A 25,988-nucleotide genomic window follows, 5' to 3' on the forward strand; every position below is an offset into this window, starting at 1 on the left:
CTGATCAACCACAATTGTGCCATTCATGGTTGTGAACTGTCATTTACTAGATAAAAAAAAAGGAATTGCACTTCACAATTTGCAGCGAAAACCACGCAACTCAATAGAACAATAGGTAAAGCAAAAAAATAGCAGAAAATTTGAGACACAAGATATTAGTCCGCGCCTCGGGATGCTTACCTTAATTAAAGGAATTAAGAAAAGAAAAAAAAAAATATTTACATATAAATATCAGCCTTTCGAACAGGATACATAAAATTTTCTTTTCGGAATTTTACAGCAAATATATTCCATTATAAAATGAAGAAATTTACTATAAACTTGTCAAATATCCATTGTGATAAATGTGAAGTAGCTATCCGTAAATGTTTACAACAATTTTATAAGATCAGTGATCTGGATGAACCACAAACCTTAACTAATAGACCAGAGATCATATTTAAATTAGTAGATAATGAAGTGATATTATATGGTAATGAAAACATTGATTTCCAACTGAACATTAAGAGAATTATTAAACTGTTGGAGAAAATCGGATTTGAGGTTTTATCTTGGGAGTTAAAGTATGATGATGAAACTATCAGTTCATCACAAATGACTACAATTGATCTCGAGGAACAACACGAACCTGATGGGTTTTTCGATCTTGTTGGATTCTATCATAAGTTTGTTTACAAAAGACACAAGAAGAACCACTTGCATTATTGTAAATCTTGTCAAGATCATGAGAAAAAGAAGCGTGAATCACTGGAAACTGAAGAGTTAAGTAGTGAAGAAACTGTAGTTGAAGTTCCTCAACAAGAATATAGAGCTGCATTTTTGGTCACTGGTATGACATGTTCATCTTGTGTGCAATCTATTTCCGAGAATTTGAAATCCATATTGGGAGATTCAAAAAGTCAAGATGAACCAAATTTTTCAGTCAATATTATTGAACAATCAGTGGTTGCCATTATTCCTAATAAGCAAATTATCAATAGGATCATTGATACAATAAATGATCTGGGATTTGATTGTAAGTTAATTGAAGTCTTACCAGTTGAAAGATCCATAAATACCAAAGTAACTGCATTAATCGGGGGTATGACTTGTTCCGCTTGTGCAATTTCCATTGACAGTGCCGTTAAAGATTTGCCATTTATATTAGAGAGTGGTATTAACGTGGTTACCAAAACCGCTAAATTTGTATTGGAAGATGATAATGGTAAGAATATTGCTAAATTACAAGAAGCTGTCGAAGATTGTGGATTCGATTTCCAATTATTGACTACTGAAAAAGTCAACTACACCTCAGGGAAGCAAAAACCAAGAAGTATCAATTTGAAGATTAACGGGATGTTTTGTACTCATTGTCCTGATATAATTTCGAAATATTTGTCTAGATACGGTGATGCTGTTGTGATCAATGATCCACTTACATTGGATTCACCAGTGGTCAAGTTTACGTATTTACCACTGGCTTCAGTTACTGCAAGAAAGATTTTATTTGACTTGAATCATATTAGAGATGATGGTGATGATGGATATGTTATCGATGAAGATATAAATGGTCCCTTTGAATGTGAAATTATTAAACCTGTTTCTGTGGATGAACATGTGAGAAAGTTGGCACGTCGTGAAGTACTTGGTATTGCTATCAGATTATTGATTGCTTTTGTGTTTGTTATCCCAACATTCATTTTTGGTATTGTTGCCATGTCATTGTTACCAAAATCCCACAGATTTAGAATTTGGGTTGAAGATCCAATTTGGGCCGGTAATGTCTCCAGAAATACTTGGATTTTATTTATCTTGGCCACTCCGGTGTATTTTTTTGCAGCCGATACTTTTCATAGAAAGGCAATCAAAGAAGTTAAATCTTTATGGTTTCACAAGAATTCATTTAAAGCAAGACTTTTCAAGTTTGGATCTATGAATTTGTTAATGAGTTTAGGTACATCTGTTTCTTATTTTGCAAGTATTGTATTAATTGGTTTAAGTGCTCGTCAAAAACCAATGACTCATCATGGTTTCCATACTACTTATTTTGATTCAGTTGTGTTCTTAACATTCTTTTTATTGATTGGTAAATTATTGCAAAGTTATTCCAAAACCAAAACTGCTGATGCAATCTCACAGTTGGCCAATTTAAAACAATCTGAGGCCACATTAATTGAGGAAGATGGCAAAGATGTTGTTATTGATCTTCAATTATTAGAAATTGGTGATCAAATAAGAATTGGGTCGGGTGAATCTCCACCAGTTGATTGTGTTTTAGTGGATGGTGAGTCAGAATTTGATGAAAGTGCACTTACTGGTGAATCTACTCCAGTTAAGCATATAGAAGGTCATCAAATATTCTCAGGTACTGTCAACATTGGAAATAATTCAGTCGTAGGTAAGGTCACCAGCCTTGAAGGTGATTCATTGTTAAATCAAATTGTCAACACTGTTAGAGATGGTCAATTAAGAAAAGCACCAATGGAAAGAACTGCTGATTTAATAACTGGATATTTTGTTCCATTTATTGTCGGCTGTGCTATTGTCACTTGGGTGATTTGGTTAATATTGGCTTATTCAGGGGCACTTCCAGATAGTTATTTAGATATTGATGTCGGTGGTTGGACTGTTTGGTCACTTGAATTTGCTATTGCTGTATTTGTCATTGCTTGTCCATGTGGCATTGGTTTGGCTGCTCCTACTGCATTGTTTGTTGGTTCTGGGTTAGCTGCCAAAAGCGGTATTCTTGCCAAAGGTGGTGGTGTTGCTTTCCAAGATGGAGCAAATGTCAATATTGTATGTTTTGATAAGACTGGTACTTTGACGAGAGGTGAATTAACGATCACCAACTTTAATTTCCCAGAAAAGAATGATATAATGAAGAAGATTGCTTTACAAGTTGCTAGAGATATGGAAGTCTCTTCACAACATCCATTAGCCAGAGCTATTAAGTCATTCATTGAGTCATATAGCAAAGGATCATTAACAGGAAACAAGGTTCCTCAAGTCGAAACAGTTCCTGGTAGAGGTTTAAGAGGTGACATCATCTACGATGAAACTGATGAATTTTGGAATCAATACAAGCCAACAAAGGCTATTCTTGGTAATGAAAAACTAATGGAAGAAAATGGAATTGAATTTACCACTAGTCAAAAGGAATTCTTAACTCGATGGAAATCTGAAAGCAAATCTGTTATTTTAATTGGTTTACAATGTGAAGAGTATTTTAAGGACAACAAATTCCACTTGGTGTTAACTATGGCAGCTCGTGATCAATTAAGGCCAGAAACAAAGAAAGTTGTTGAATTTTTACAATCTAGCAGTATTGAGTGTTGGATGATTACTGGTGATAATAAACTTACTGCTGATGCCATTGCAAAAGAAATTGGAATTGATAATGTTGTCAGTGAAGTGTTGCCAGATGAAAAGGAATCACAGATTAAGAAAATTCGTCAATTAAGACTGGGTGATAAGAAAAAACCTATTATAGCTATGGTGGGTGATGGTATCAACGATGCACCAGCATTAGCTGCTGCTGATGTTGGAATTGCGTTATCTTCAGGTGCTGATTTAGCAGTTACTTCAAGTGACTTCATTTTGCTTAATAAGTTACACCCATTGGTCAGTCTTGCTACACTTTTGGAAATTTGTCATAAAGTGTTCAATAGAGTTAAACTTAATTTTGGTTGGAGTTTGGTATACAATATGGCTGCGCTTCCTATTGCTGCTGGTGTTATTTATCCATACAAGAATTCCAGATTGGATCCAGCTTGGGCTGCAGCTGCAATGGCTTTATCTTCAGTCAGTGTTGTAATGAGTAGTTTGGCTTTGAAACTATATAGACCAAAGTTGAAGCCAGAAGATTTTGGATTGGATAATGAAGAACAAGAAGAAATTTTACCAGAAGAGGAGGAATAGTTGCAAAATATATAATGCCTGAATGTATCCATTCGTTTATTTTTATTTTATATATATATATATTCACAAATCTCAAGCAAAAACGTCCTTGTCGAGTTTTATCACCATTACAGTGACATTGTCCGTTGTTGATAATTCTATAGCTAGTTGACAGAGTTTCTTAGCAGCTTGTACAGGAGTTAATCCTTGTTTGAATAAACCCAGTACTACCTTACATGCATGGGAATCTGACATTACATCCCAGACACCATCACATCCTATAATAATAAATTCATCATCTGGTGTAATTTCCGTTGCTGTAGTAAAAGGAATACCGATAACTAGCAGTTTCATGTATGTATCTCCCAAAGATCTGGTTACTGCCAACACACCATTTACTCTATTTTTCAATACCAAACCTCCATTATCTTCAATCCTACTAATTTCATGAATATCAGTAGCTTTATGATCATATGACAATCGATACGCCTTCCCCGCACGATAAAGTACTATTCGCAGATCACCAACATTTGAAGTATACAACATTCTTTTATGATTTTCAGTTGGTTTAAAATCAAACTTCCCACCATTTTCTGTTTTTGTATGCACTACAGGTTCATCAATACTACTTTCCCAACGAAGAACAGCTACTGCTGCAGTACATCCTGATTTTCCTTGTCCACTTTTTTCGATCAATTCATCTGCTTTAACAAAACATTTGTACAAATCATCTCTTAAATCATTTTTACCTGTAATTGGAGTCGATGGTGGACTACTAGAATTATCGTTACTTTTTTCAATTTCTTCCTCTAATAAAGTATGCAAGTTATTACCACACCAACGTGCAGTGTCTTTACCGGCATGGCCGTCAAAAATCGCAAAATATCCCCAGTCTACTCTTTCAGCAAAATTAGCAATATAGGTATGAACATCTTCCATTTTATTTCTAAATGTCGTGTTCTTATTCTCAGCCACTCCCACTTTGAATGACAAACCTAGAAACGGATCATATTCTGATTGGGTCGTGGAGTTGGGTGTAGTAGATTTGGTATTGTGCGAAGGTGAAGATGAGTCAATAGTACGATTTGTGTCCTCATCATAATTATTACCTAACTGTGGCACTGAAGATGAGGATTGTATTGGTGGTGTAGCCGTTGTGGTTGTAGTTGATGTATATTTTGGGTTATTGGATTCAGGTGCTGCCGATGACATTACTTGCTATGCATAAAATCAATACTATAATAAAATGAAATAATAGAAAAAAAAAACAGACTCCTTTAATATATAGATATGAGAAGAATGAAGATGCCTTGTTGTATCAGAATTTATTGTTCACGAGACACCTTTTTTTGATGTTTATTTTTAGTTTTTTATCAAGTTTTTTTCTTTGTTGTTTGTTTCATAATTTATTTTTTTTCTCCCTCTCTCTTGTCACAATAAAATTTCCTAATTTCGATGTATTACATAATCACACTTTGACATAATTGGCACGTGATGTGTTTATAAAAACGTAATATAAGAGAAACTCATTTTCATTACTCAATTTCCATACACAATAAACTGACCAATAAATATCTTAACAGGTTCAATGATTATAGATAAAAGTAATGTAATTGGTTGATTAATAATCATTTAATTTTACTTGACCATAACTTCATCTTATACACTTCAAAATTCTGAGGGGGTCATGTACTTTGAATTTACTTCTCTGAAAGATGGAGGTCGATTCTACCCCTATATATGTAAATCCTTCTAGGAGCTTCTAATCGCCGATATCAAAACAAATAGAAACCAAAAGAATTCACTCGAATGGTAAGGAATTTATTCGAGCCGATATTTCGGAACAGTCATCCATGATTCAGCCTTTCGCCGAGTTAGAATGACATATCATGTAAAATGAGAAGTGGCTGTTACCGTCATTCTGAACCTAGCTCCATGAATAGAATATTCTATGCATATTACCGTCTCCTTTTGGTTTTTCCGACTTAGTTCTGGGTTCTATAATCACATACTTAACACTTATTGTTATACACCAAAAACCGAAACATATATACAATATAGGTATTTCCGATATGCACGATAGTTTAAATCCAGTTTTCCTTTTGTCTATCTTTTTTTTTCTGTATTTCCATGGTGCAGCATCAAACAAAACCCTATATGTGTTCAAATGGTTAGGTGTCATGATGATTGATTCTATCACTAAGCCAACAGGGTTTGATTACTTTGCATTTCACTAATCAAGATCTCAAAATATACTTTATATTTGTCGCTAGAAATGATAGTAAGCCAAAAAAAAAGAAAGGAACCCGCTAAGCTCCAGGGCGAGTTTTTTTTTTTTTTATTTTTCCTTTTTCCCTATATACATTTGTCGACCTACAGATATCTAAAATATTATTGAGGATTCTTTTTCAATCGTGCGTCAGGAGTGATGCTTCTCTCCCACACAATGCAAAATAATAAAACGATTATTAATCTCACTTTCTTTTTTTATCTATTTCCACCATATCATACTCTAACCTTCTTTGTCCACCCCCAATTGAGGATGTTGGTTGATCATTACTTTAATTTTTCTTAGTTTTTTAGTCTGCCGCTTTGGATGATTAATGATGAGCTATTACGTTTTTGCAAATAACTTATAGCCGATCCTACTTGAATATAAATTCAAACCACTTTGTCTTGGAGATTGGGATATTTCAAAATTGAATAAATTGAAAGATGAAAGTATTACCGAATTAGTTTTAATTATTTTATATATCACAACCATCAAAACATATAATTTACTTTCAACCCACTCCCCGTTTTTCCCATACAATGGCAAGAGCAACTATATGCGATGAATTGAATATTAATTCCAGATCTGATGTTGATAAATACATTGCTGGACTATATGCAAGATTCACATTCCCAACTCCTGAACCAGCCACTATTGAAAATTTACCAACATCATCATTGATTCAGATTTGTTCATATTTGCAACCAAATGAACTCGTGAATTTGGCTGTTTCATCCAGAATTTGGTATTTCCCTGCAATTAAAGCATTATACAAGAAGATTGTTGTCACTGACAATTTAGATGCATTACACTCAGTAAAGATTACTATTTCTAAAGGTTTTAAAAATTGTGGTACAGTTATCTCAGCATCCCAATTCCAAGAATTGTTGTTGACTATTAGCTCCAATCCTTATTTGGCATCATTTGTTAAATCATTGACATTGAATATCAGTGAGGAAACTATCAATTTGATTCCCTTGTTGTCCAATATTCCAGGTTTACAGCTTAGAACTTTGATTGCTCCTCGTATTCCTATTTCATATTTTACAAAGAGAAACAATTGGGATTTAAGAAATGTTAAACGATTAGCTGTTTCCATTAAAAGTGTCAGTCCCGATGCATTATGTTTTCCACAATTGGAGAGTTTGAAGATTTACTACAGTCAAAGCCAACACGACCAAAAGAATTTAAGAAGACTTGGTAAGATGTTACGTAAAGGCAGATCATTAAAGAGGTTACATGAACTAGAATTTGTTGAGAATTCTTGTAATGCAAAATTAGCATTACTTAACATTTTTAATGATGAGTTGGACATGAATTCCTTACCATCATGGACACACTTTTTCGATTACATAATTAAAGGCAAGAAACCAAAGAAATTGAGATTGGATTCTTTGGCAATTGAAGGATTTGTTGGTGATAAAGCAGTTCAATGTGTTGAAAAGTTATCCGAGGCAGTTGAATTATCTGAACTTTTCAATTTACAATTACACATTAGGGAACAAAGTCAAACTCAATCTACAGCATCATTAAATTCAATTCAAGACAGTGCTGGTCAATTTCTCGATTTGATTACTCAAAAAACTCCATCGTTAGAAAGTTTGGCCATTACACCAACTACAAATTTCTTGCTTCTCCAAAAGGATTCAATTGTTAAAACCTTGACTGTTAATTTAAGACATCAACTTAAAAATCTTCTGTTGGTTTATGAGAGTGTTTCAACTGGACATTCCCAAATTGTTCACGAGGCAATTTGCAAGTATCAAAGCAAAATGGAAAGATTGTTGATAAATGATAAATCCACTGAAGCCATTGATAGACAACTTTTGTTCAAGTGCATTCAATCAAATCCAGCATTATTGAAACTTTATGAACATGGATTGATGTATGAACAAATGCTTATTGACTTGTTATTCAGTGATGTTTTCTTGACTGATTTCTTGAAATTGGATGAAAATTTTATTGTCAATGATCATATGTTACAATTTATTGAGAAAACTTCTGGTAAAGGATTGAATGACTTTTTATGGTGTTTTTTAAACTTCAATTTTAGTCCGGTGGTTTCTCATAATTCCCAATTGATTGAACAATTAAGGCATTTGCAATATTTGAATGTTTTGGGAATTAGTCTTGTGGTTCGTTTCTCCAACGGTCATTTAAATCATCAATTGCATGAATTATATTACAATACCAATGGTAACATGTCCATTTATAGTGGTTTAGCTTTGGCAAATTAGTTTGATTAGCTGCTTGATTTCTTTTGTTTTTTTTTTTGTATTATAATGCTCTTATACACAGGGTATTTTGGAGGTTCATTTTTATTTCTATTTCTTTAAAAGAGCAAAAAGGTTTTTAAAAAATAAAATGTTTGATTTTTTTTAGGTATTATTTTGTTTATTTCAAAAAAAAAAGTATTGTTTCTATAGGGTCTTTATTTTGAAAATAAATGTATATTAAATGATTTGAAAAATCGATATCAGTCACATTTTGCATGTTAAAAATTCAATCAAAATGAGACAACTCAAAAATTAAGTGAAATCAAAACAAAAGCGAGAAAATAAAAAAAATTTTTTGAACTAAAATTCTAAGTCATAACAGGATCAAATCAAAAAAAAAACACTACTGAATCTATCCTAGTTACAATAACCAACCAACAAACTATAAAATTGTGGTTAAAAAACTATAAAAAGATTTCCTAATTGATAAAAACCAATGGTACGACCTACATCTGATCATTATAGGATATTAGGCGTTGCACCTAATGCAACTTTAGATGAGATTAGAAAAGCATTCAAGAAATTGTCTTTAAAATTTCACCCAGATAAAACACCCAACGTAGAAGATCATGAGAAATTTAAGGCTATTAATGCTGCATATGAATTGATTAAGAATTATATGGAGAATCCCGAACAAGATAATCCAACACCATCTCCTATGAATAATTACATGCCACAGCAATATCCCCACGGGTTTACATTTGCTCGTCCACAATACGAAGCTCCGCGTCCCACTCATACAGAGTATGCAAAGAACTATTATAGCACATCAACAGCATCTACAACTACCAACACTAATACTAATCCTAGACCAACTGCCACAAACAATGGGTTCCCGTATTATCATATGTTCAATAAATTTGGTGAAGAAGCTCAACAAAGAAAGGATTTTCAAGAACGTAATGCACAATTCGAAAGAATACGGCGTGAAATGCTTGAACGAGATAAAGCCTCTGAAGCACAACGAAAGAGAGAAGCTGAAGAAGCAATTCGAAGAAGACTTGAAGAAACACAAAGAAGAAAAGCAGCTGCTCGTAAATTAGATGAAGTTCGAGAATCCGTTCAAAATGCTTACAAAACGAATCTTGCAGAAGCAGCAAAGCAAATGACGGCGGAGGAAATCAAAAGGGAAGAAGAACGAAGGGTAAAGGAGGACGAAATCGCCACAGAACAAGCAAAACCAGTAAAAGAGGAAAGAACCGCACAAGCTGAATCTATCAATAAACAACCAGGGTATACCATGGATGATGATGAGTACGATCCTAGTTATATGCCATCTTCAACCTTTTCTCGTAGTCCAACACGAGAAACTACAGACAATGGGAAATCAGATAGGATTGATACTTCGACAAACGGCGGTGATGCTAGCGGTAGTAAAATTTCTGAACCTATTCTTGTTAGTGATTCTGAATTGGATGATACATTTAAATATGGTGACAATGAGGAAGAAGAAGAAGAAGAAGGTGATTTGTACGATCCACTGAAAGATATTCCTACAATACCCAGTTTCAGACGACACCTGTCGCTATCAAAATCACAAAATAAAAGAAGAAAGTTTAACGCAGCTGATGGGGCTGGACGTGGATTTAATGCAAGCGATCCCATTGTATTGGAAGAAAATTTGGATAAAAAAGGGACTATTATCCCAGATATAATTCTGTTACTGGATGATGACAAAGATGATAATGATGACACTAATACTACAACAGGGAATGTTCCTCTGTCTTCAGTGGATAATTCGATGGATAAAGGGAAATATAATACAAAGTACACCACACCTCCATTAGGACTGTCGTCTGAAGGTATTCATCGTCATGATGAGCCGATGAAAGACATTCACGCCGAAGATGATGATAATGAAGAATATGATCCAAGTGCTGTGCCTATAACTCAGGGGGCTCGGTCAGTTAACTGGAACCAACTGAATTATAAAGATGAAGAAACCAGATCGACCAGTGAGAAATCTTCTGAAAGGAGAAATTCGGATTGTAGTGGATACAACCCATCACCGGCTGATGCATCAATAAACCATCCAGTTTATAATCAATCCCGACCTCATCCAACGACTCCACATAAAAGATCAAAAATTTCTTCCAATGGTGGTGCATTCAATTTGAATGATCTAGAATCAAAATTGGGTAAAGACATAGAAGAGGTTGATTTCAAGGATCTTTATGAAAGTTTACCAAGTCAAGGGAAAAGGCAATCAACTAATAATAATCTAACTCAGCACAAAAGAAGGGCTTATGTGTATAGTGATGGGCGTTCTAGAGCTGAAACATTGGCAACCCCATTGAATAAGAATTCTGTCCGTGGGCATAGTACAAAGAAAAAACTTACAATGTTGGATATGCATGCGTCTAAGAATATTAGAGGGATTGTTGCACCAACTCCACCACATATGGTTATTCATCCATCGGTTTCTAGACCAGATTGGCAAAGCTATGTAAATGCTATTATCAAATACCAACATGAGTTTATTAACTACAAGAGATTGATTGTTCAGTACCAAAAGGAAAGAATCCTGAAGGATATTGAAAATTTTGATTTGATAAATGATGATGATGTTACTGAAAATTTTGATACATACACAGAGTGTTTGCAACAGGATTATATTGTCATGAATGAATTTCTTGAAGCGTCTCGCCAATTTGGTAATACAATTACAGCGTATCAACAAAATCGTCAATGGATTCAAACTTTTAAGCTGAATAATCCCGAGTGGAACTAACCTTGACTGATGTATATATTTATTATATAGGAAATGTAGTACAAAATAGAAATGACGACAAAGATATAGATTTCATGTGTTATAACAAGTGTAGGTTCCTTCGCCAGGAAACTTGACTATTTGAAAAATAATTGATACTGATAGTTTCAAGCAAGCTAACAATATTGTACGCACTAGAAATGACAGAAGAAAAAAATACAGTTCGTCGTATGTATGAAGCAGCATTATTATTTCCCCTTTTCTTCTTTTTTTCTTTTTACTTCAACAGTCCATGAATTCAACTCCTCCAAGAAAGATTAATAGGATATCATTCCTGGATCAAGGGTTTAGTATTGGTGATTCTGAATTAAATGCACCTGGATCATCTATTCAAAGATCGCATTGGAAACCACAATCATCTGCGACAAAATGCAAGTTGTGTGATAAAACGTTGAGTGTTAAGAATGGTATCGTTAATTGTCGAAAATGTGGCGATTTATTTTGTAATGATCATACTCATTATAAAGTACGATTGAGAAATCCTAATAAAGATGAAAAGATCCCACAGTATGATTCTAGTGGTGTCTGGTGTAGATGTTGTGAGACTTGTTATTTTGATAAACAGCACGTGGAGATCAATAGTATTGATTTAACTCAAGAATTCAAACTCAGTCGGCAATCAAAAGTAGAATCCGAGCAATTGAATAGGACAAAGATACAAAGGAATTTCATTAAATTGACGAATCTTCTAACAGAAAAGTCGTCCGTTGATAATATTGTGAATTGGTCCCCAGATTCCAGTAACTGCTCCATCTGTTTTGTTAAATTTAATTTGTTTATACGAAGACATCATTGTCGATTATGTGGAAGTGTTGTATGTGATGATCCAGAAGGAATACGTAAAGGATGTTCCATGAATGTTCCATTAGTTAGGATAGTGGAAAAATTGCCAAAGCTAAATTACCAAAGAAAACCCCTGGAAGACGAACAAATCAAATTTCGATGTTGTGTCAACTGCAAAAATGCGTTATTATTTGACTGGAAAAGAGACACTGATACCTATAATCCTATTTTCGGTATTTATGACTCAATGTTGTTGCAAAAACAACAGATCGAAAGGATCATCCCACAATTTGAAGCCCTTGTTAAGGACACCAAAGAGCCACTTAAACTAAGAACAAAATTGGTACAATGTTTGAAGGATTTAGAAGATTCCTTATATCAATTTCGAAATCAGTTCTACTATAAAGAAGGGGAGATATTGTTAGTCCAGCTGGAGTATACTGCTTACGATAAACTAGTAACTAATATTTACCAATCAATGGCTGTATTCCTTCAAGATAATCTAGTGAAATATAAACAGATTGCTGATACTTATAAACAAAACTCTCCTGCTCCTCCTACTCCACCACCACCACCAAGATTGACGAAAAAACAAATTCGAGAAATGAGAGAACAGTTGATGGTTATGAATGAGCAAAAGTTTCTAGTGGAGAAACTTATCAAGGATTATACCAAACAAAGAAGGTTTGATGAGTTGGATACTTTGATTTCGAATAAGACTGAGCTTGAGGAAACTATTAAGAGCTTAGAAGAAGAACTAGGCGAATTTGGTTTTTAGTTTGTATACTAACTAAAGTTACAATATAAAAAAAAGAATAGATATTCATACCAAAAGCTACGTCACAAGTTTGCTTTGTAGAATGCGTATAACCACGATGGTTGTAAAAAAAATCTAAACAACCAAAATTTAAAGAAGTGATTTCGTGTAGCGCGTATGTTTAGCAACACAAAAAAATTTCTTTGAAAAAAAAAAAAAAAAATACACCACAAGGTTCTTTGGCGTTGTTCTTTTTCTAATTTCACAGCTTTACTTTCCATTCGTTTCGAAGCATATTATTAGAAATACCTCCAGCTATAAGATGAATAAGAACCGTCAATTATTGGTCATAATAGGAATACTTTTCCACCTTTTCTACTTATGGTCAATATTCGATATTTACTTCGTGTCACCATTGGTTCATGGTATGGATCATCATAAATCAACATGGACCCCACCAGCAAAAAGATTATTTTTGATCGTTGGTGATGGGTTAAGAGCAGATAAAACATTTCAGAAATTGACTCATCCAAGAACTGGAGAAGAAAAATATTTGGCACCTTATTTACGTAGTCTTGCATTAAATAATGGTACTTGGGGTATTTCCAATACTAGAATGCCAACTGAGTCAAGACCAGGTCATGTGGCAATGATTGCAGGATTTTATGAGGATGTGAGTGCAGTTACCAAAGGATGGAAGGAAAATCCTGTTGATTTTGATTCATTTTTCAATCAATCGAAACATACATATTCATTCGGGCTGCCAGATATTTTGCCAATGTTTGCATTTGGTGATGGTGTTGTTCCTGGCAGAATAGATGTCTGTATGTATGGTCATGAATTTGAAGACTTCACTGCTAGCTCTATTGAATTAGATGCATTTGTTTTCCACCATTTTGATGAATTGTTGAATAACCTGACAACCAACAAGACATTGGATAATGAATTAAGACAAGATGGAAACGTGTTTTTCTTACATTTATTAGGTCCTGATACCGCTGGTCATGCATACCGTCCGTATTCGGCTGAGTACTATGAAAATATTGAATATATTGACAGAAAATTGGAAGAATTGGTCCCACAAATCAACGAATTTTTTGGTGATGATCAAACTGCGTTTGTATTCACTGCAGATCATGGTATGTCCGATTTTGGATCTCATGGTGACGGTCATCCAGATAATACCAGAACTCCATTAATTGCTTGGGGTGCTGGGGTTAAGAGACCAATTCATTTGAAAGATGTCAGTAATTTGGAAGAACAGTTAGAAAAGCAAGATATTGTCAAAAGTGGATTTGAACCAACTTATTTCGATAGTTGGGAATTGGATCACTTGGTGAGAAACGATGTCAACCAGGCTGATATTTCCTCTTTGATGGCATATTTAATAGGGTCAAACTATCCAGCTAACTCTGTTGGCGAATTACCATTGGGCTATATTGATGCAGACTCAGTAACTAAAGTTAAAGCATTATACGCCAATGCCATGGCTATTGTGGAACAATATTTTGTTAAAGAACAAGAAGTGTATAACCACCAGTTCAAATTTAAGCCTTATAGCCCATTTGAGGAAAAAAGCATCAAACAATACCAACAAGAAATTGAATCTTTAATTGGTCAATTGGAATCAGAAGACAATAGTGAAATTGAAGTTAAGGTTATTAAAGTTACTGAAGAGTTGATGAAGAAGACTTTGGATGGTTTAACATATTTGCAAACATATAATTGGTTGTTACTTAGATCTATTGTGACATTAGGCTTCTTTGGTTGGATTGTTTATTCATTTAATCTTTTCTTAAAATTATTTATCTTGCATGAGAAGGAATTGTTGGAGCTCGCTCCTGAATTCTCATTACCTTTGGCTGGTTCTTTTGGTGCATTAGGCTTATCCATTAATTATTTGTTGTTCTACCAAAACTCGCCATTCAATTATTACATGTACGCAGCATTCCCATTGTACTTTTGGTACACTATAATTAATGAAAGAAAATACTTATCGACGGGCATCGAGTCATTCCTTCATGGTATTTCAGTAACTACAAAGTTATTGATTGTTGTTTCATTCATTGGAATGTATGAAGGTATCGCCTATGGATTTTTCAACAGGGCAATGTTTTCTGTCATCTTCACCATTATTGGAGTTTACCCATTCTTAGTTCAAGGATCTAACAAAATTTCAGGATTGATGAAATCCATTTGGTTTGTTAGTTGTTTGTTGATGTGTGTCTTTACAAACTTGGATCCAGTTAAGGTTGAAAACTTATTTCAAATTCATCTTGGAAGTGTCTTGGCACTTACTGTTGGTATAGTTGCTACCAAATACGTCTTTAGGAACAGTGATATTGGGTCTGTTTCTAGACATCTCGTAATTGCACAAATAGTTGCCATCCCAGTTATGGTCTATGCTACCAACGTGTCAATTTTATCCTTGCAAGCTAGAACTGGGTTGCCCTTGCACTCACAAATCTTAGGTTGGGTTACCTTCATTGTTTCGTTGATTGTTTTACCTTTGTTGCATTCTATGAGTCCTTCTAAGGATTACCGATTGAGGATGTTGATTATCTACTTGATGTTTGTTCCAACGTTTGTCATTTTGACTATTTCCTTTGAATTGTTGTTCTATGTTGGATTCTCGTTGATCTTGTTGCAGTGGTTATCTATGGAAGAATTGTTAAAATTTTCTCACAAAGAATTAGTTGAATCTCATGAAAAGACTGGCAGATTACCAGAAGGATACTGGTTACAAGTTATCCGTATTACAATCATTGGATTCTTCTTTTTGCAATTGGCTTTCTTTGGTACTGGTAATGTTGCTTCAATTTCATCCTTTTCATTGGATTCGGTTTATCGTTTGATTCCTATTTTTGATCCATTTTCTATGGGAGCATTGTTGATGGTTAAGTTGATTATCCCTTACGTTTTATTATCTACATGTCTTGGAATTATGAATCATCAATTGGAGATCAAGAAATTCACCATCAGTACATTGATTATCTCAACAAGTGACTTTCTATCTCTAAACTTCTTCTTTTTAGTTAGGACAGAAGGAAGTTGGTTAGATATTGGTGTTTCAATTTCAAACTATTGTTTAGCCATTTTAAGTTCATTGTTTATGTTGATTTTAGAGTTTGTCAGTTCAATTATGTTAAGTGGTGTTGAGTATGATAGTAGTAGCGGTACAAAATTGAACTATGAACCAATTAGTCATAGGGTTAGGAAAAGAAAAGTTACATAGAGTCATTCATATAATTTATAGGTACACATATATCTTGGTGTATTAGGTATTTGTCTTGTAGCAGTTAGTTGTTGTTCCGTATTGAAATATGACTCAAAAAAATTTGTATGTGTACGGAAACTGCATCCCCCCATAATGTACACGGAAAAAAAAAAAAAAGAAAAACCAGTTTAGTAGTGAAAAATTTTTTGAGTATTATCTACACAGAGAGTAACCACTATTAATAATCATTACCATGACTACTGAACCTTCTAAAAGACATGTTTTAATGATCGATAATTACGATTCCTTTACTTGGAATTTGTATCAATATTTGTATCAATCTCCAAAATGTGGTAAAGTTGATGTTTTCAGAAACGATAAAATCACAATTTCTGAAATTGAAAATAAAATCAAACCCGATATAATTTTTATTTCCCCAGGTCCAGGACATCCACTTACTGATTCCGGTATTTCTAGAGATGTTATTAAACATTTTGCTGGTAAGATTCCTATCTTTGGTGTTTGTATGGGACAACAATGTATCTTTGAAGTTTTTGGTGGAGATGTGTCATATGCTGGAGAAATTGTCCATGGTAAAACTACTACCATCAAACATGATAGCAAGGGTATGTTTGAAGATGTTCCACAATCTGTTGCTGTTACTAGATACCATTCTTTAGCTGGTAGTTCCAAGACTTTACCGGATGTTTTGGAAGTTACTGCAGTTACTGAAACTCAACCTGAAATTATTATGGGTGTTAGACACAAGAAATATACCATTGAAGGTGTTCAATTCCATCCTGAATCTATCTTAAGTGAAAGTGGTCAATTAATGATTAACAATTTATTGGGTGTTTACGGAGGTACCTGGGTAGAAAATGAATCTATCAAGAAGGGTAATGTGATTAAAAAGAGTGAGAATATCTTGACCAAAATTTACAAACAAAGACAATTAGATTATGAAACCATTGAAAAATTACCTGGTAAATCATTTGAAAATTTACAAATTGAATTGAATTTGGATATTGCTCCACCATTGATTAATTTTTATGATCGTCTCAAATACACTCAATCTACTTTAAACCAAACCATCATATTATCTGAATTCAAGCGTGCCAGTCCATCAAAAGGTGATATTAATATCAATGCTCATCCAGCCAATCAAGCTTTAACTTATGCAACCAATGGATGTTCGGCAATTTCTGTTTTAACTGAACCACATTGGTTCAAAGGTTCTTTAGATGATTTATCTTTGATTAGAAAAGTTATTGACAAACCATCAACTTCTGATTACAAGCGTCCAGCCTTGTTGAGAAAAGAATTTGTTTTCAGTAAGTATCAAATCTTGGAAAGTAGATTAGCAGGTGCTGATACTATTTTATTAATTGTTAAAATGTTGAATGATGAAAAATTGTTACACGAATTATATGAATATTCTTTAGATTTGGGTATGGTACCATTAGTCGAAGTCAACAACAGTAAAGAATTAAAACAAGCATTGAAATTAACTTATAAAGGAACTACTGAAGATGGTTTGATAATTGGTGTCAATAACCGTAACTTGACTACCTTTGATGTTGATTTAAACACTACTAGTTCCTTGGTTGATGAAGCTAAAAACAGTGATAGAAAGGGTGATGTATTAGTATTGGCATTATCGGGAATAAGCTCGGTTGATGATGTCAAGAAGTACAAATACGACGATCATGTTGATGGGTTCTTAATAGGAGAAAGCTTAATGAGAGCTGAAGAAAAAGGTGAAGCCGGTAAGTTCTTACACGATTTATGTACTTGTTAAAGATAGAAGAACTATAAAATAGAGTTGTTCTTTTGTCTATTGTCGTTTGATTTACATAGACTGATGGTATAGCAAAACAAGTTATAATGCATCCACAATAATTTAAGATGTAATATGATATCATTTTTACAACTCTCTTAATCCCATTGGTTTTTAATGGAAACCTGGGTATTATACAGGTTTAGCAACGCAAGCGTTGCCTCCTTTCCACATCGCAAATCTGCAATTCCCGAAAATTTGCAACTACTTTCGCGGGTTAAGAAATGCGGAAATAACCCACTATAGAAGATGTCAAAACCTCTTATGACAGTATTTCCAGAAAATCAATATAAATAAGACTCCCTAATTCTTCTTTAAGCAAAAAAATGTGTCTCGTATCAATCAACTCATATCAGTATGAATTATCGGTTTGTTAGAGATAGTTTTGTTGGTAGGTTAATTTATCATTTATCATCGCACAAGTATTTTTCATATCCAGAGGAGGCTTTGGATTATGTTGTTCCCCCAAAATACTGTGTTAATTCATCAACTGAAAAATTACCCAGTGATAATGTTGAGCCAGTGATTGTTACTTGGGATGGTGAAGATGATCCAGAAAACCCGATCAATTGGACAGGTACCCAAAAGGGTTTCTTTATTTTCCAGATTTCTTTCTTAACTACATCTGTATACATGGGTTCTGCTGTTTATACTCCTGGTATTGAGGAATTAATGCATGATTTAGGAGTTGAACGAGTGGTTGCTACTTTACCATTAACTTTATTTGTAATCGGTTATGGCGTTGGTCCTTTGATATTTAGTCCAATGTCGGAAAATGCCATATTTGGTAGAACATCGATTTATATTGTCACATTAACAATATTTGTCATTTTGCAAGTTCCAACAGCATTAGTTAAGAATATTGCAGGATTGTGTATTTTGAGATTCTTGTGTGGGTTCTTTGCTAGTCCTTGTTTGGCTACTGGTGGAGCCAGTGTTGCTGATATAACTCGTTTATGTAATCTTCCACTTGCAATTTCTTGTTGGAGTATGGCTGCAGTGAGTGGTGCAAGTTTTGGTCCCTTTTTTGGTTCTATATTAACTGTCAAAGGTGGCTGGCATTGGACCTTTTGGTTTATGTGTATTGTCAGTGGGTTTTCTTTGTTTACTTTGTCATTCTCACTTCCAGAAACTTTCAGCAAGACATTACTTCGTCGTAAGGCACAAAGATTAAGAAAAATTTCTGGCAATAATCAACTTAGAAGTGAAGGTGAGATTGAAAATTCCCAAATGACTTTCAACGAATTAGTTGCCGATACATTATGGCGACCATTGGAAATAACCATTATGGAACCTGTGGTTTTATTAATTGATCTTTACATTGCTTTGGTTTACAGTATCGTGTACCTTTTCTTTGAAGTTTTCCCTATATATTTCATTGGAGTTAGAGGATTTACAACTATTGAACTTGGGTGTACATATTTTGCTTCGGTTTCTGGTGTAGTTATTGCTTGTTCCTTCTACATTCCTATTATTCGACACCAATTCACAAAGCCAATTTTGCGTAAAGAAACAGTTTATCCGGAGGTTTTCATTCCTATGGCAATAGTTGGTGGGGTTTTGTTATCGGTAGGCTATTTCATATTCGGCTGGTCAGCTACAAGACATACCCATTGGATTGGGCCTTTGATTGGTGCATCCATAAACTCAATGGGAACATTTTTGATTTTCCAAACGTTGTTTAATTTTATGGGTGCTTCATTTAAACATGAATATATTGCTTCAGTATTTGCATCCAACGATTTATTTAGATCCGTTGTTGCTTCGGTTTTCCCCTTATTTGCCAATCCATTGTTCAACAATTTAGCCACAAAAGAGTTCCCAATAGGCTGGGTGTCGAGTGTGTTGGGGTTTATAGCAGCTGCGATGATTTCAATCCCTGTATTGTTTTATTTGAATGGTCCTAAATTAAGAGCTAGATCTAAATACGCAAAGTAGTTAATGGTTTTAGTGTTGCAAAAATCCTTTGAAAGGAGCGTGTAGTGTAATTTTGTAAGTATTTCCTAATTGGGTTAAATTAATCTGCATGTAATAACGTGGAATATTACACGAAAAAAAATTGTGACACGAAAAATATAAATTTTTCAAAGTTTTATTTACGTGTTTTGTAACTCGTGAACAATTTTTTTTTTTGTTCTACATCATCACGATCAACTTATATAAGATGTGATTCCCTAGCCAGCTAAAACCAAAATGTTATAAATTAAATTGAAATTGTCTTTCTTTTTTGAATTCTTTATTTTTTTTATGTCTATAATCATTGCATCATAATCATTAATTAAAATGAATACTCCATCTAGAAAAAGAACTATTCGTGATATTTCAAATACTCAATTACCATTAACTCCTACTAAAACACCTACCAAGGTTAAAAGAATAAGGCTTGATGAATTTCAAGAACGATCAAAACCAACATGTGTAAAGAAATTGGACTTTTCTTCTATCAATTCAGTCTCAAATACCACCACTACCACAACGATATATTCCCGTGCCAAGGCATTGTTTCAACGTGGTTCTAATTTCAATAAAAATTCAATGCATCTACAGTTGACAAGTAGAGAAACAGAAGCCAAGTATATTAATGATTTTCTTCTGAATAGTATCAGAATGAACACATCCAACAGTTTATACATATCTGGTCCTCCTGGAACAGGTAAAACAGCACAAGTCCAATTATTATTACAACAATATGAAAAATCTTCCTCGATACGCGTGGTGAAAATCAATTGCATGACATTGAATAATCCAGAACAAATATTTCATGAAATTTATTGTAAATTGGTTAACAGATTATCTGTTTCTTTTCATAAACGTAAAACTATGGATGATTTTATTACCTTGTTAAATGATGAAGAAAATCAAGATTTTTCCAATGTGATTGTATTATTAGATGAATTGGATTCATTAATTACTCGTGATCAACAACTTTTATTTCAATTATTTAAAATGGCAAACCTGAAAACCATTCCACTGACCAAGATTAAATTGATTTTACTTGGTATTTCAAATACCTTGGATTTAAGTAACACTTTTTTGCCAAAATTAATTAGAAATAATTTACAATTGGATAGTATACAATTTTTGCCTTATACATCTGATCAAATTAAATCAATTATAATGAACCGATTGTCAAGTTTAGAAGAAGATGTCTTCCACCCTGGTGCTGTTCAATTATGTTGTAAAAAAGCAGCTTCAGTTTCAGGTGATTTGAGAAAAGCTTTTGATATTTGTTATAAATCAATTGAATTGGTTGAAAGACTTAATAAAGGATCTGGGAATACTGGTAAAGTGATGATTCAACATGTGGCCAAAATATGTATTGGTTCATTTGGAAATACTGAAAATCAATTGGTTAATTTGAATTTATTACAAAAAGCAATCTTATGTCAATTATACAATTGTGAAAGACAAATCAAGGCTAAGAATCTTTCCATGAATGTATTTTATGATTTTTACAAGAAGCAATATGAAATGAATAATCTAATTGGTCTGCTAAAATACGGAGAAGTTGTTGAAATTTTACATGCATTAGAAAGTAGTGGTTGTGTTCTCATTTCTAATAGTGGTTCAAGTAAAAATGTCAAATTAAATGCATCTTATAATGATATAGTAAAAAGTATTGAAAACATCGGTATCTTAAAGAAGGTGTTAATAAAAATAGAATAGATTTATAGACTTAACGAATTAATGTATTAATAATGATAGAAATACAATATTGTAGTCTAGGTTATTGTGCAAATGCACGACTTTTGGGGTGGTGTTTGTTTTATATTTTTTTGGTGCATGCACAATTCCATTTTATATACATTTCAGTGTTTCTTGTTTCGTTCACTGAACAACCCAGACCAATTAACTATGTCAAGAGATGGTGTATTTTCTTATGTCCACTTGGATGATCCTAATAAAGTACTATATATGGAGAGGTGGAAAGATGAGCCAATCCCATTTGATGATATTGACACAACTAATTTGATCGAAGCAGTTGTAAATGTATATCCACAATTATTCGCTGAAGATGAAGAAGAAGATGGGATGATATCATTTGCATCTCAACAATTTGGATCCAAAATATATAAAAATAGAAGATCTATTAAACAAAAAACATGGATGGATTTAAATCTACTGAGTTTTCATGATGAAAAGAAAGTGGTGGATAAAACATTAATCCCTGCTGTTGCCGGTGATCCTGATTTAGCTGATTTTTTAAATAATGGATTTAATAGACAAGAATGTCTGATTTTACAATCTCCTATCCCACATAGTGATGTTTCTTTAAATTCAACTTCGGAATATCCAAGTAATACATTTAGTAATCTAAGATCAAACTCAGTTACTGCGCATCACCAACAACAACAACAACAACAATCACGGTCACAATCACAGTCTCTGCAACTGCAATTCCAAACTCCTCGTCCTGGCAGAGTTCGTCAAGTATCGACAGATAAGTTTCAAACCCCTATTGGAAGAATAATGAGGTAACTTAGTATTTATATATTTATGAGAAATTTATTCTAGCTACATCTATATCACTTCTAACACGTTGAATATCTCGTAGAGCTGCAAGATGGTCTTTTGTTCTTTTTCTAATTCTTACACTGGCTAAAACAAATTTTGCTAAACCAGCAAATGTCAATTTCGGACGTTGCGCTTCAGCTTGGTTAACATATTCTGGATATATTCCTAATTTTACCAAGTTGGTATCATTCTCCTGAAGATTTAATAGTTTAGTTGAGTTTTTAATTGAGCGCAAGGTATAGTTATACAAGAACTTGTAATCAGTTTTTCTAGTAAACTCTTCCATAAACTTTCTTTGGAAATAAATACTTTCATTTTCAAGAAACTGCACCCATCCAGGAGTATCTAACTTCTTTCTAACTTGCATATTTTCACAAACTTTTTTGGCCAATCGTTTACAGTTTTTAGTCATTTTTTGCAATTCCTCTTTTGTATTTTCCAATTCGATTTGTAATTGAGTATTCGTAGACTTTGACTTTATAAAATCTGTTTCCACAATCTGTTTCTCTTCTCGTAACAACTTGAGTTGTTTACTGTACTTTTCCTCGGTAGCTTGTAACTCATTAGTTGCCTTTTCCAAATCTTCGCGACAAGTCTTTAATTGAAATTCCACATATTCTTGAATAACCGAGGGTTCAGATAACTTAGCTGCGCCTTTCTCTAATTCTGTTTCCAAATATTTGATTTTTGATTCTTGGGATTTGACTAAATTGCTTGATGATTCAAGTTCACGATTTAGTCTTTCCAATTTAGTTTGATCTAGTTCAGCACTCTTCGTCTTAGCCTCTAGCTCTTCAATATAATCATCACTAATTTTGACAGCGCTTCGAAGTTTTACAATCTCATTCTTCAATTCAGCAACGTAAGTATCATCTAAGGAATATTTCTGTTGTGAGTCTAATTCAACAAGTAATTCGGTAACTTCATTTTCCAATTTAGCCAATTTCTTTTCTGCTCTTTCCCTAGCAAATTCTGCCTCTTTAACCTTGTCGACCAATTCAACATTGTCATCAAAAATTTCTCTGGTGTAATTTGTTGCTTGGACTTTTTGTTTCAATCTAGAGTTTTCTTCTTTCAAGTCTAGAATTTTATTATTCAAGTCTCTGATATTGGAATCAATCTCGAGCTCAAATTCACGTTCTTTACTAGCGTTGCTAAGTTTCAAATCATGAAGTTGTGATTGTAAATCTTCAATTTCCTTCCATGATGATTCTAGCTTATTAGCAAGCTCGACATTATCCGTATGCAATTCGCTTTTATCCATGACTGAATGTTTCAATCTGTCTATATTCTCATGTGATCTAACCAATTCATCTTCTTGTTGTCTTATCTTTAACTTCAATTGAGAAATTTCATCGGATTTAGACACTTGATAGGAATCATAATTCTGTCTTAATTCATCATAGCGATGTGCAATATCTTTCATATGGTCCAATTCTCTTGATAACATTTCGTTAGCACCTTTCATGGACAGAAGCTCCCTTTCGGTTGCCTCTAATTTCCTGGAAGCATCTTTCAATTCAGCATTGACTTTCTCAAATTCTTTTTCGTAAACTTCAATTTGTACAAGACGTTCAGCTAAATCATTGCCCATGTCAATCATTTCGACAACCTTATCATCGTATTCAGTCTTAAGTTGTCGATTATTGTCACGCAATTTAGTTAATTCCTCATTCTGAGTTTCTTTGTGGTTATTAAGTTTATGTTGTGTCAGTTCAAGTTCAGACACCAATTTCTGGCACTTATTATTCAATTCATGAATTTCATAATCATATTTCTTCTTCTTTAAATCTTCTTCTTTCCTTATAGATTCGATTAGACGTTGTTTTTCTTGTACTTCATCACGAACTTGTCTCAACTCCTTTCGAAGCCTTTCTTCTTGATGACTACCATTGGACTGTAAATCTCCTAGTTCACGTTGCAAACGATCTATCAACTGAGATTTTCCAATTATATCTGCTTCCAAACCTCTTGTTTCCTGGGACATCCTCATTTCTAGGGCTGCATTCTTCTCCTCTAGTGCTTTATTCTTCTCTTCCAGTTCTAACAATTTCGCATCCAAACGATGTATTTGTTCAACTGCATCCTTGGATACCTCTTGTGTTTGAAGTTGTTGTAAACGTGAAAGTTCATCCAGCAATAACTGGAATTTCTTTTCCTGCTCATCAAATTCAACTTCTGCATGACTCATATAATCTTCAAGTTCATGTATCTTACCATACAATTCTTCGCGTTCTATTTGAAGATCTCTTACCATCTCTTCATATTCATTCACTGAATTGTTAGCCCCCTGTTGAGTTGATAATTTCTGCTTCAAATTGTATATCTCATCATTAAGCTGTTGAATTGCAAGATTTTTTTCCTCTATGATACTGTTTGCATCAGAGTTTTCCTTGTGGTTTATATAATCCTGGTTGGATTGTTTCAATTGTTGAATCTCAAGTTTTAATGTACTTATCTTTTCATTTAATTCAATATTCACTTTCCTCACATCACTTTCCAACTGAGGCATGTTTTCCAATGATCGACGAAGCTCTTTATACTTAATCTTCCACCCATAATTGTCCAGTATTAACTCCTTGATTGTTTCTTCCAGTTGTTTGGCTGCAATCCCAGCATTATCGATTGCAATTAAATCACGTCTTGTTACTGGAGATCTTGTTTGTTTTTTCGGGATAGGGTGACGAGGTGGATATGCTCTTTCAAAATCATCAACTGTATCATCAAATAATCCAGACTCTTGAGAGTAATGAGCAATATTGTTGGTTTCTTTTAGTGGTTGAAATAATCTTCTTCGATTGGTTGACAAAGGAGAATAATCTTTTGGGTATGTGTGAAGCACTTGGAATGATGATTCATCTCTACCTCCTTTTCCTATAGGAGTAAATTCTAAACCTGATGGTTTCTTGTCGGTACCTTGAGGTGAACCCAATAAATTACTAAACCCAAAGACCATGAATGTTTTGTTGATGAATCGTGGACTATAAAGAATTTAATAGTAATGGAATAATTTCTTTTTGTCTTTTGTTTTGTTTTGATTTCAGTCTAATTGTTGAGAGAAAGGGAAAAAAAAAACGCGACTGTATTGGTATTAAATACACGACCCTTATCAATTGGTAGTTGGTTGTAACATTTTTCATTTTTACTCCCTACCTAAGTTCGTATTAGTTGAAAACGTTCAATAGTGAGTACGTCTACCTTTGCATGTGAGTTGCAATATACTTGGTATGTCTAGGATCAATCTAAAGAAAGAGATACTAATGAAATAACTTGTAACAACAACAATCGCCTTTTGTTGCTAGTATTTATGTTTACTGATATTTCAATAAAACTTTATAATTAACCTCCTCTTTGTCTTTAATTGTTCAAGTAGAAATTGATATCTGGTGATAATTTGTAATTTCCTTGTTATTTTTTTCTTTCTAAATAGTTTCTTGCTAGTATCTTGCACATGCGATTAAGACATGCAAGGACTAAGAACTCATTAATCTCAAGAGTGAAATCTCACACATATCAATTTTCTTTTGAATATTATTCAGTAAATACGATAACCACGACGATGAATTCACAATTATATCATTTATGTTGATAAATTGTAGTTTAAACCAAATGCAGTTCAATGTCTGTAGTAGTTATGTTTCATTCATATTTGGTAGACAACATGATATAATCTTTGGTTGTCTAA

General features: G+C 33.6%; 11 protein-coding genes across 11 annotated transcripts; 9 read left to right on the plus strand and 2 right to left on the minus strand. All coding sequences in view use genetic code 12, as the record gives it.

Moving 5' to 3' along the window:
* Window positions 1-300: 300 nt before the first annotated feature.
* Window positions 301-3,897, plus strand: CRP1 (Crp1p; the record flags this gene model as incomplete). The annotated part of the gene is made up of 1 exon (XM_002549151.1): window positions 301-3,897. One exon carries the CDS (start codon window positions 301-303, stop codon window positions 3,895-3,897), a length of 3,597 nt encoding a protein of 1,198 aa, XP_002549197.1.
* Window positions 3,898-3,969: 72 nt separating this feature from the next.
* On the minus strand, window positions 3,970-5,088 carry PTC1 (type 2C protein phosphatase; the record flags this gene model as incomplete). The annotated part of the gene is made up of 1 exon (XM_002549152.1): window positions 3,970-5,088. The coding sequence occupies one exon, from the start codon at window positions 5,086-5,088 to the stop codon at window positions 3,970-3,972; it is 1,119 nt and encodes a 372-aa protein (XP_002549198.1).
* Window positions 5,089-6,687: 1,599 nt separating this feature from the next.
* FGR43 (Fgr43p) lies at window positions 6,688-8,385 on the plus strand (the record flags this gene model as incomplete). Its single annotated transcript, XM_002549153.1, has 1 exon — window positions 6,688-8,385. One exon carries the CDS (start codon window positions 6,688-6,690, stop codon window positions 8,383-8,385), a length of 1,698 nt encoding a protein of 565 aa, XP_002549199.1.
* A 475-nt stretch (window positions 8,386-8,860) lies between these two features.
* Window positions 8,861-11,155, plus strand: CTRG_03497 (uncharacterized protein; the record flags this gene model as incomplete). Its single annotated transcript, XM_002549154.1, has 1 exon — window positions 8,861-11,155. One exon carries the CDS (start codon window positions 8,861-8,863, stop codon window positions 11,153-11,155), a length of 2,295 nt encoding a protein of 764 aa, XP_002549200.1.
* A 271-nt stretch (window positions 11,156-11,426) lies between these two features.
* On the plus strand, window positions 11,427-12,755 carry PEP7 (Pep7p; the record flags this gene model as incomplete). Its single annotated transcript, XM_002549155.1, has 1 exon — window positions 11,427-12,755. The coding sequence occupies one exon, from the start codon at window positions 11,427-11,429 to the stop codon at window positions 12,753-12,755; it is 1,329 nt and encodes a 442-aa protein (XP_002549201.1).
* A 301-nt stretch (window positions 12,756-13,056) lies between these two features.
* On the plus strand, window positions 13,057-15,969 carry MCD4 (mannose-ethanolamine phosphotransferase; the record flags this gene model as incomplete). Its single annotated transcript, XM_002549156.1, has 1 exon — window positions 13,057-15,969. The coding sequence occupies one exon, from the start codon at window positions 13,057-13,059 to the stop codon at window positions 15,967-15,969; it is 2,913 nt and encodes a 970-aa protein (XP_002549202.1).
* Window positions 15,970-16,204: 235 nt separating this feature from the next.
* Window positions 16,205-17,749, plus strand: TRP3 (bifunctional anthranilate synthase/indole-3-glycerol-phosphate synthase; the record flags this gene model as incomplete). Its single annotated transcript, XM_002549157.1, has 1 exon — window positions 16,205-17,749. The coding sequence occupies one exon, from the start codon at window positions 16,205-16,207 to the stop codon at window positions 17,747-17,749; it is 1,545 nt and encodes a 514-aa protein (XP_002549203.1).
* A 396-nt stretch (window positions 17,750-18,145) lies between these two features.
* CTRG_03501 (MFS transporter) lies at window positions 18,146-19,726 on the plus strand (the record flags this gene model as incomplete). Its single annotated transcript, XM_002549158.1, has 1 exon — window positions 18,146-19,726. One exon carries the CDS (start codon window positions 18,146-18,148, stop codon window positions 19,724-19,726), a length of 1,581 nt encoding a protein of 526 aa, XP_002549204.1.
* Window positions 19,727-20,071: 345 nt separating this feature from the next.
* On the plus strand, window positions 20,072-21,454 carry CDC6 (AAA family ATPase; the record flags this gene model as incomplete). The annotated part of the gene is made up of 1 exon (XM_002549159.1): window positions 20,072-21,454. One exon carries the CDS (start codon window positions 20,072-20,074, stop codon window positions 21,452-21,454), a length of 1,383 nt encoding a protein of 460 aa, XP_002549205.1.
* Window positions 21,455-21,526: 72 nt separating this feature from the next.
* Window positions 21,527-22,267, plus strand: CTA6 (Cta6p; the record flags this gene model as incomplete). Its single annotated transcript, XM_002549160.1, has 1 exon — window positions 21,527-22,267. The coding sequence occupies one exon, from the start codon at window positions 21,527-21,529 to the stop codon at window positions 22,265-22,267; it is 741 nt and encodes a 246-aa protein (XP_002549206.1).
* A 16-nt stretch (window positions 22,268-22,283) lies between these two features.
* CTRG_03504 (uncharacterized protein) lies at window positions 22,284-25,259 on the minus strand (the record flags this gene model as incomplete). The annotated part of the gene is made up of 1 exon (XM_002549161.1): window positions 22,284-25,259. The coding sequence occupies one exon, from the start codon at window positions 25,257-25,259 to the stop codon at window positions 22,284-22,286; it is 2,976 nt and encodes a 991-aa protein (XP_002549207.1).
* Window positions 25,260-25,988: the final 729 nt, after the last annotated feature.

Source organism: Candida tropicalis (assembly GCF_000006335.3).
Source record: "Candida tropicalis MYA-3404 genomic scaffold supercont3.4, whole genome shotgun sequence".
In the NCBI taxonomy this organism is placed as follows: Eukaryota; Fungi; Ascomycota; class Pichiomycetes; order Serinales; family Debaryomycetaceae; genus Candida; species Candida tropicalis.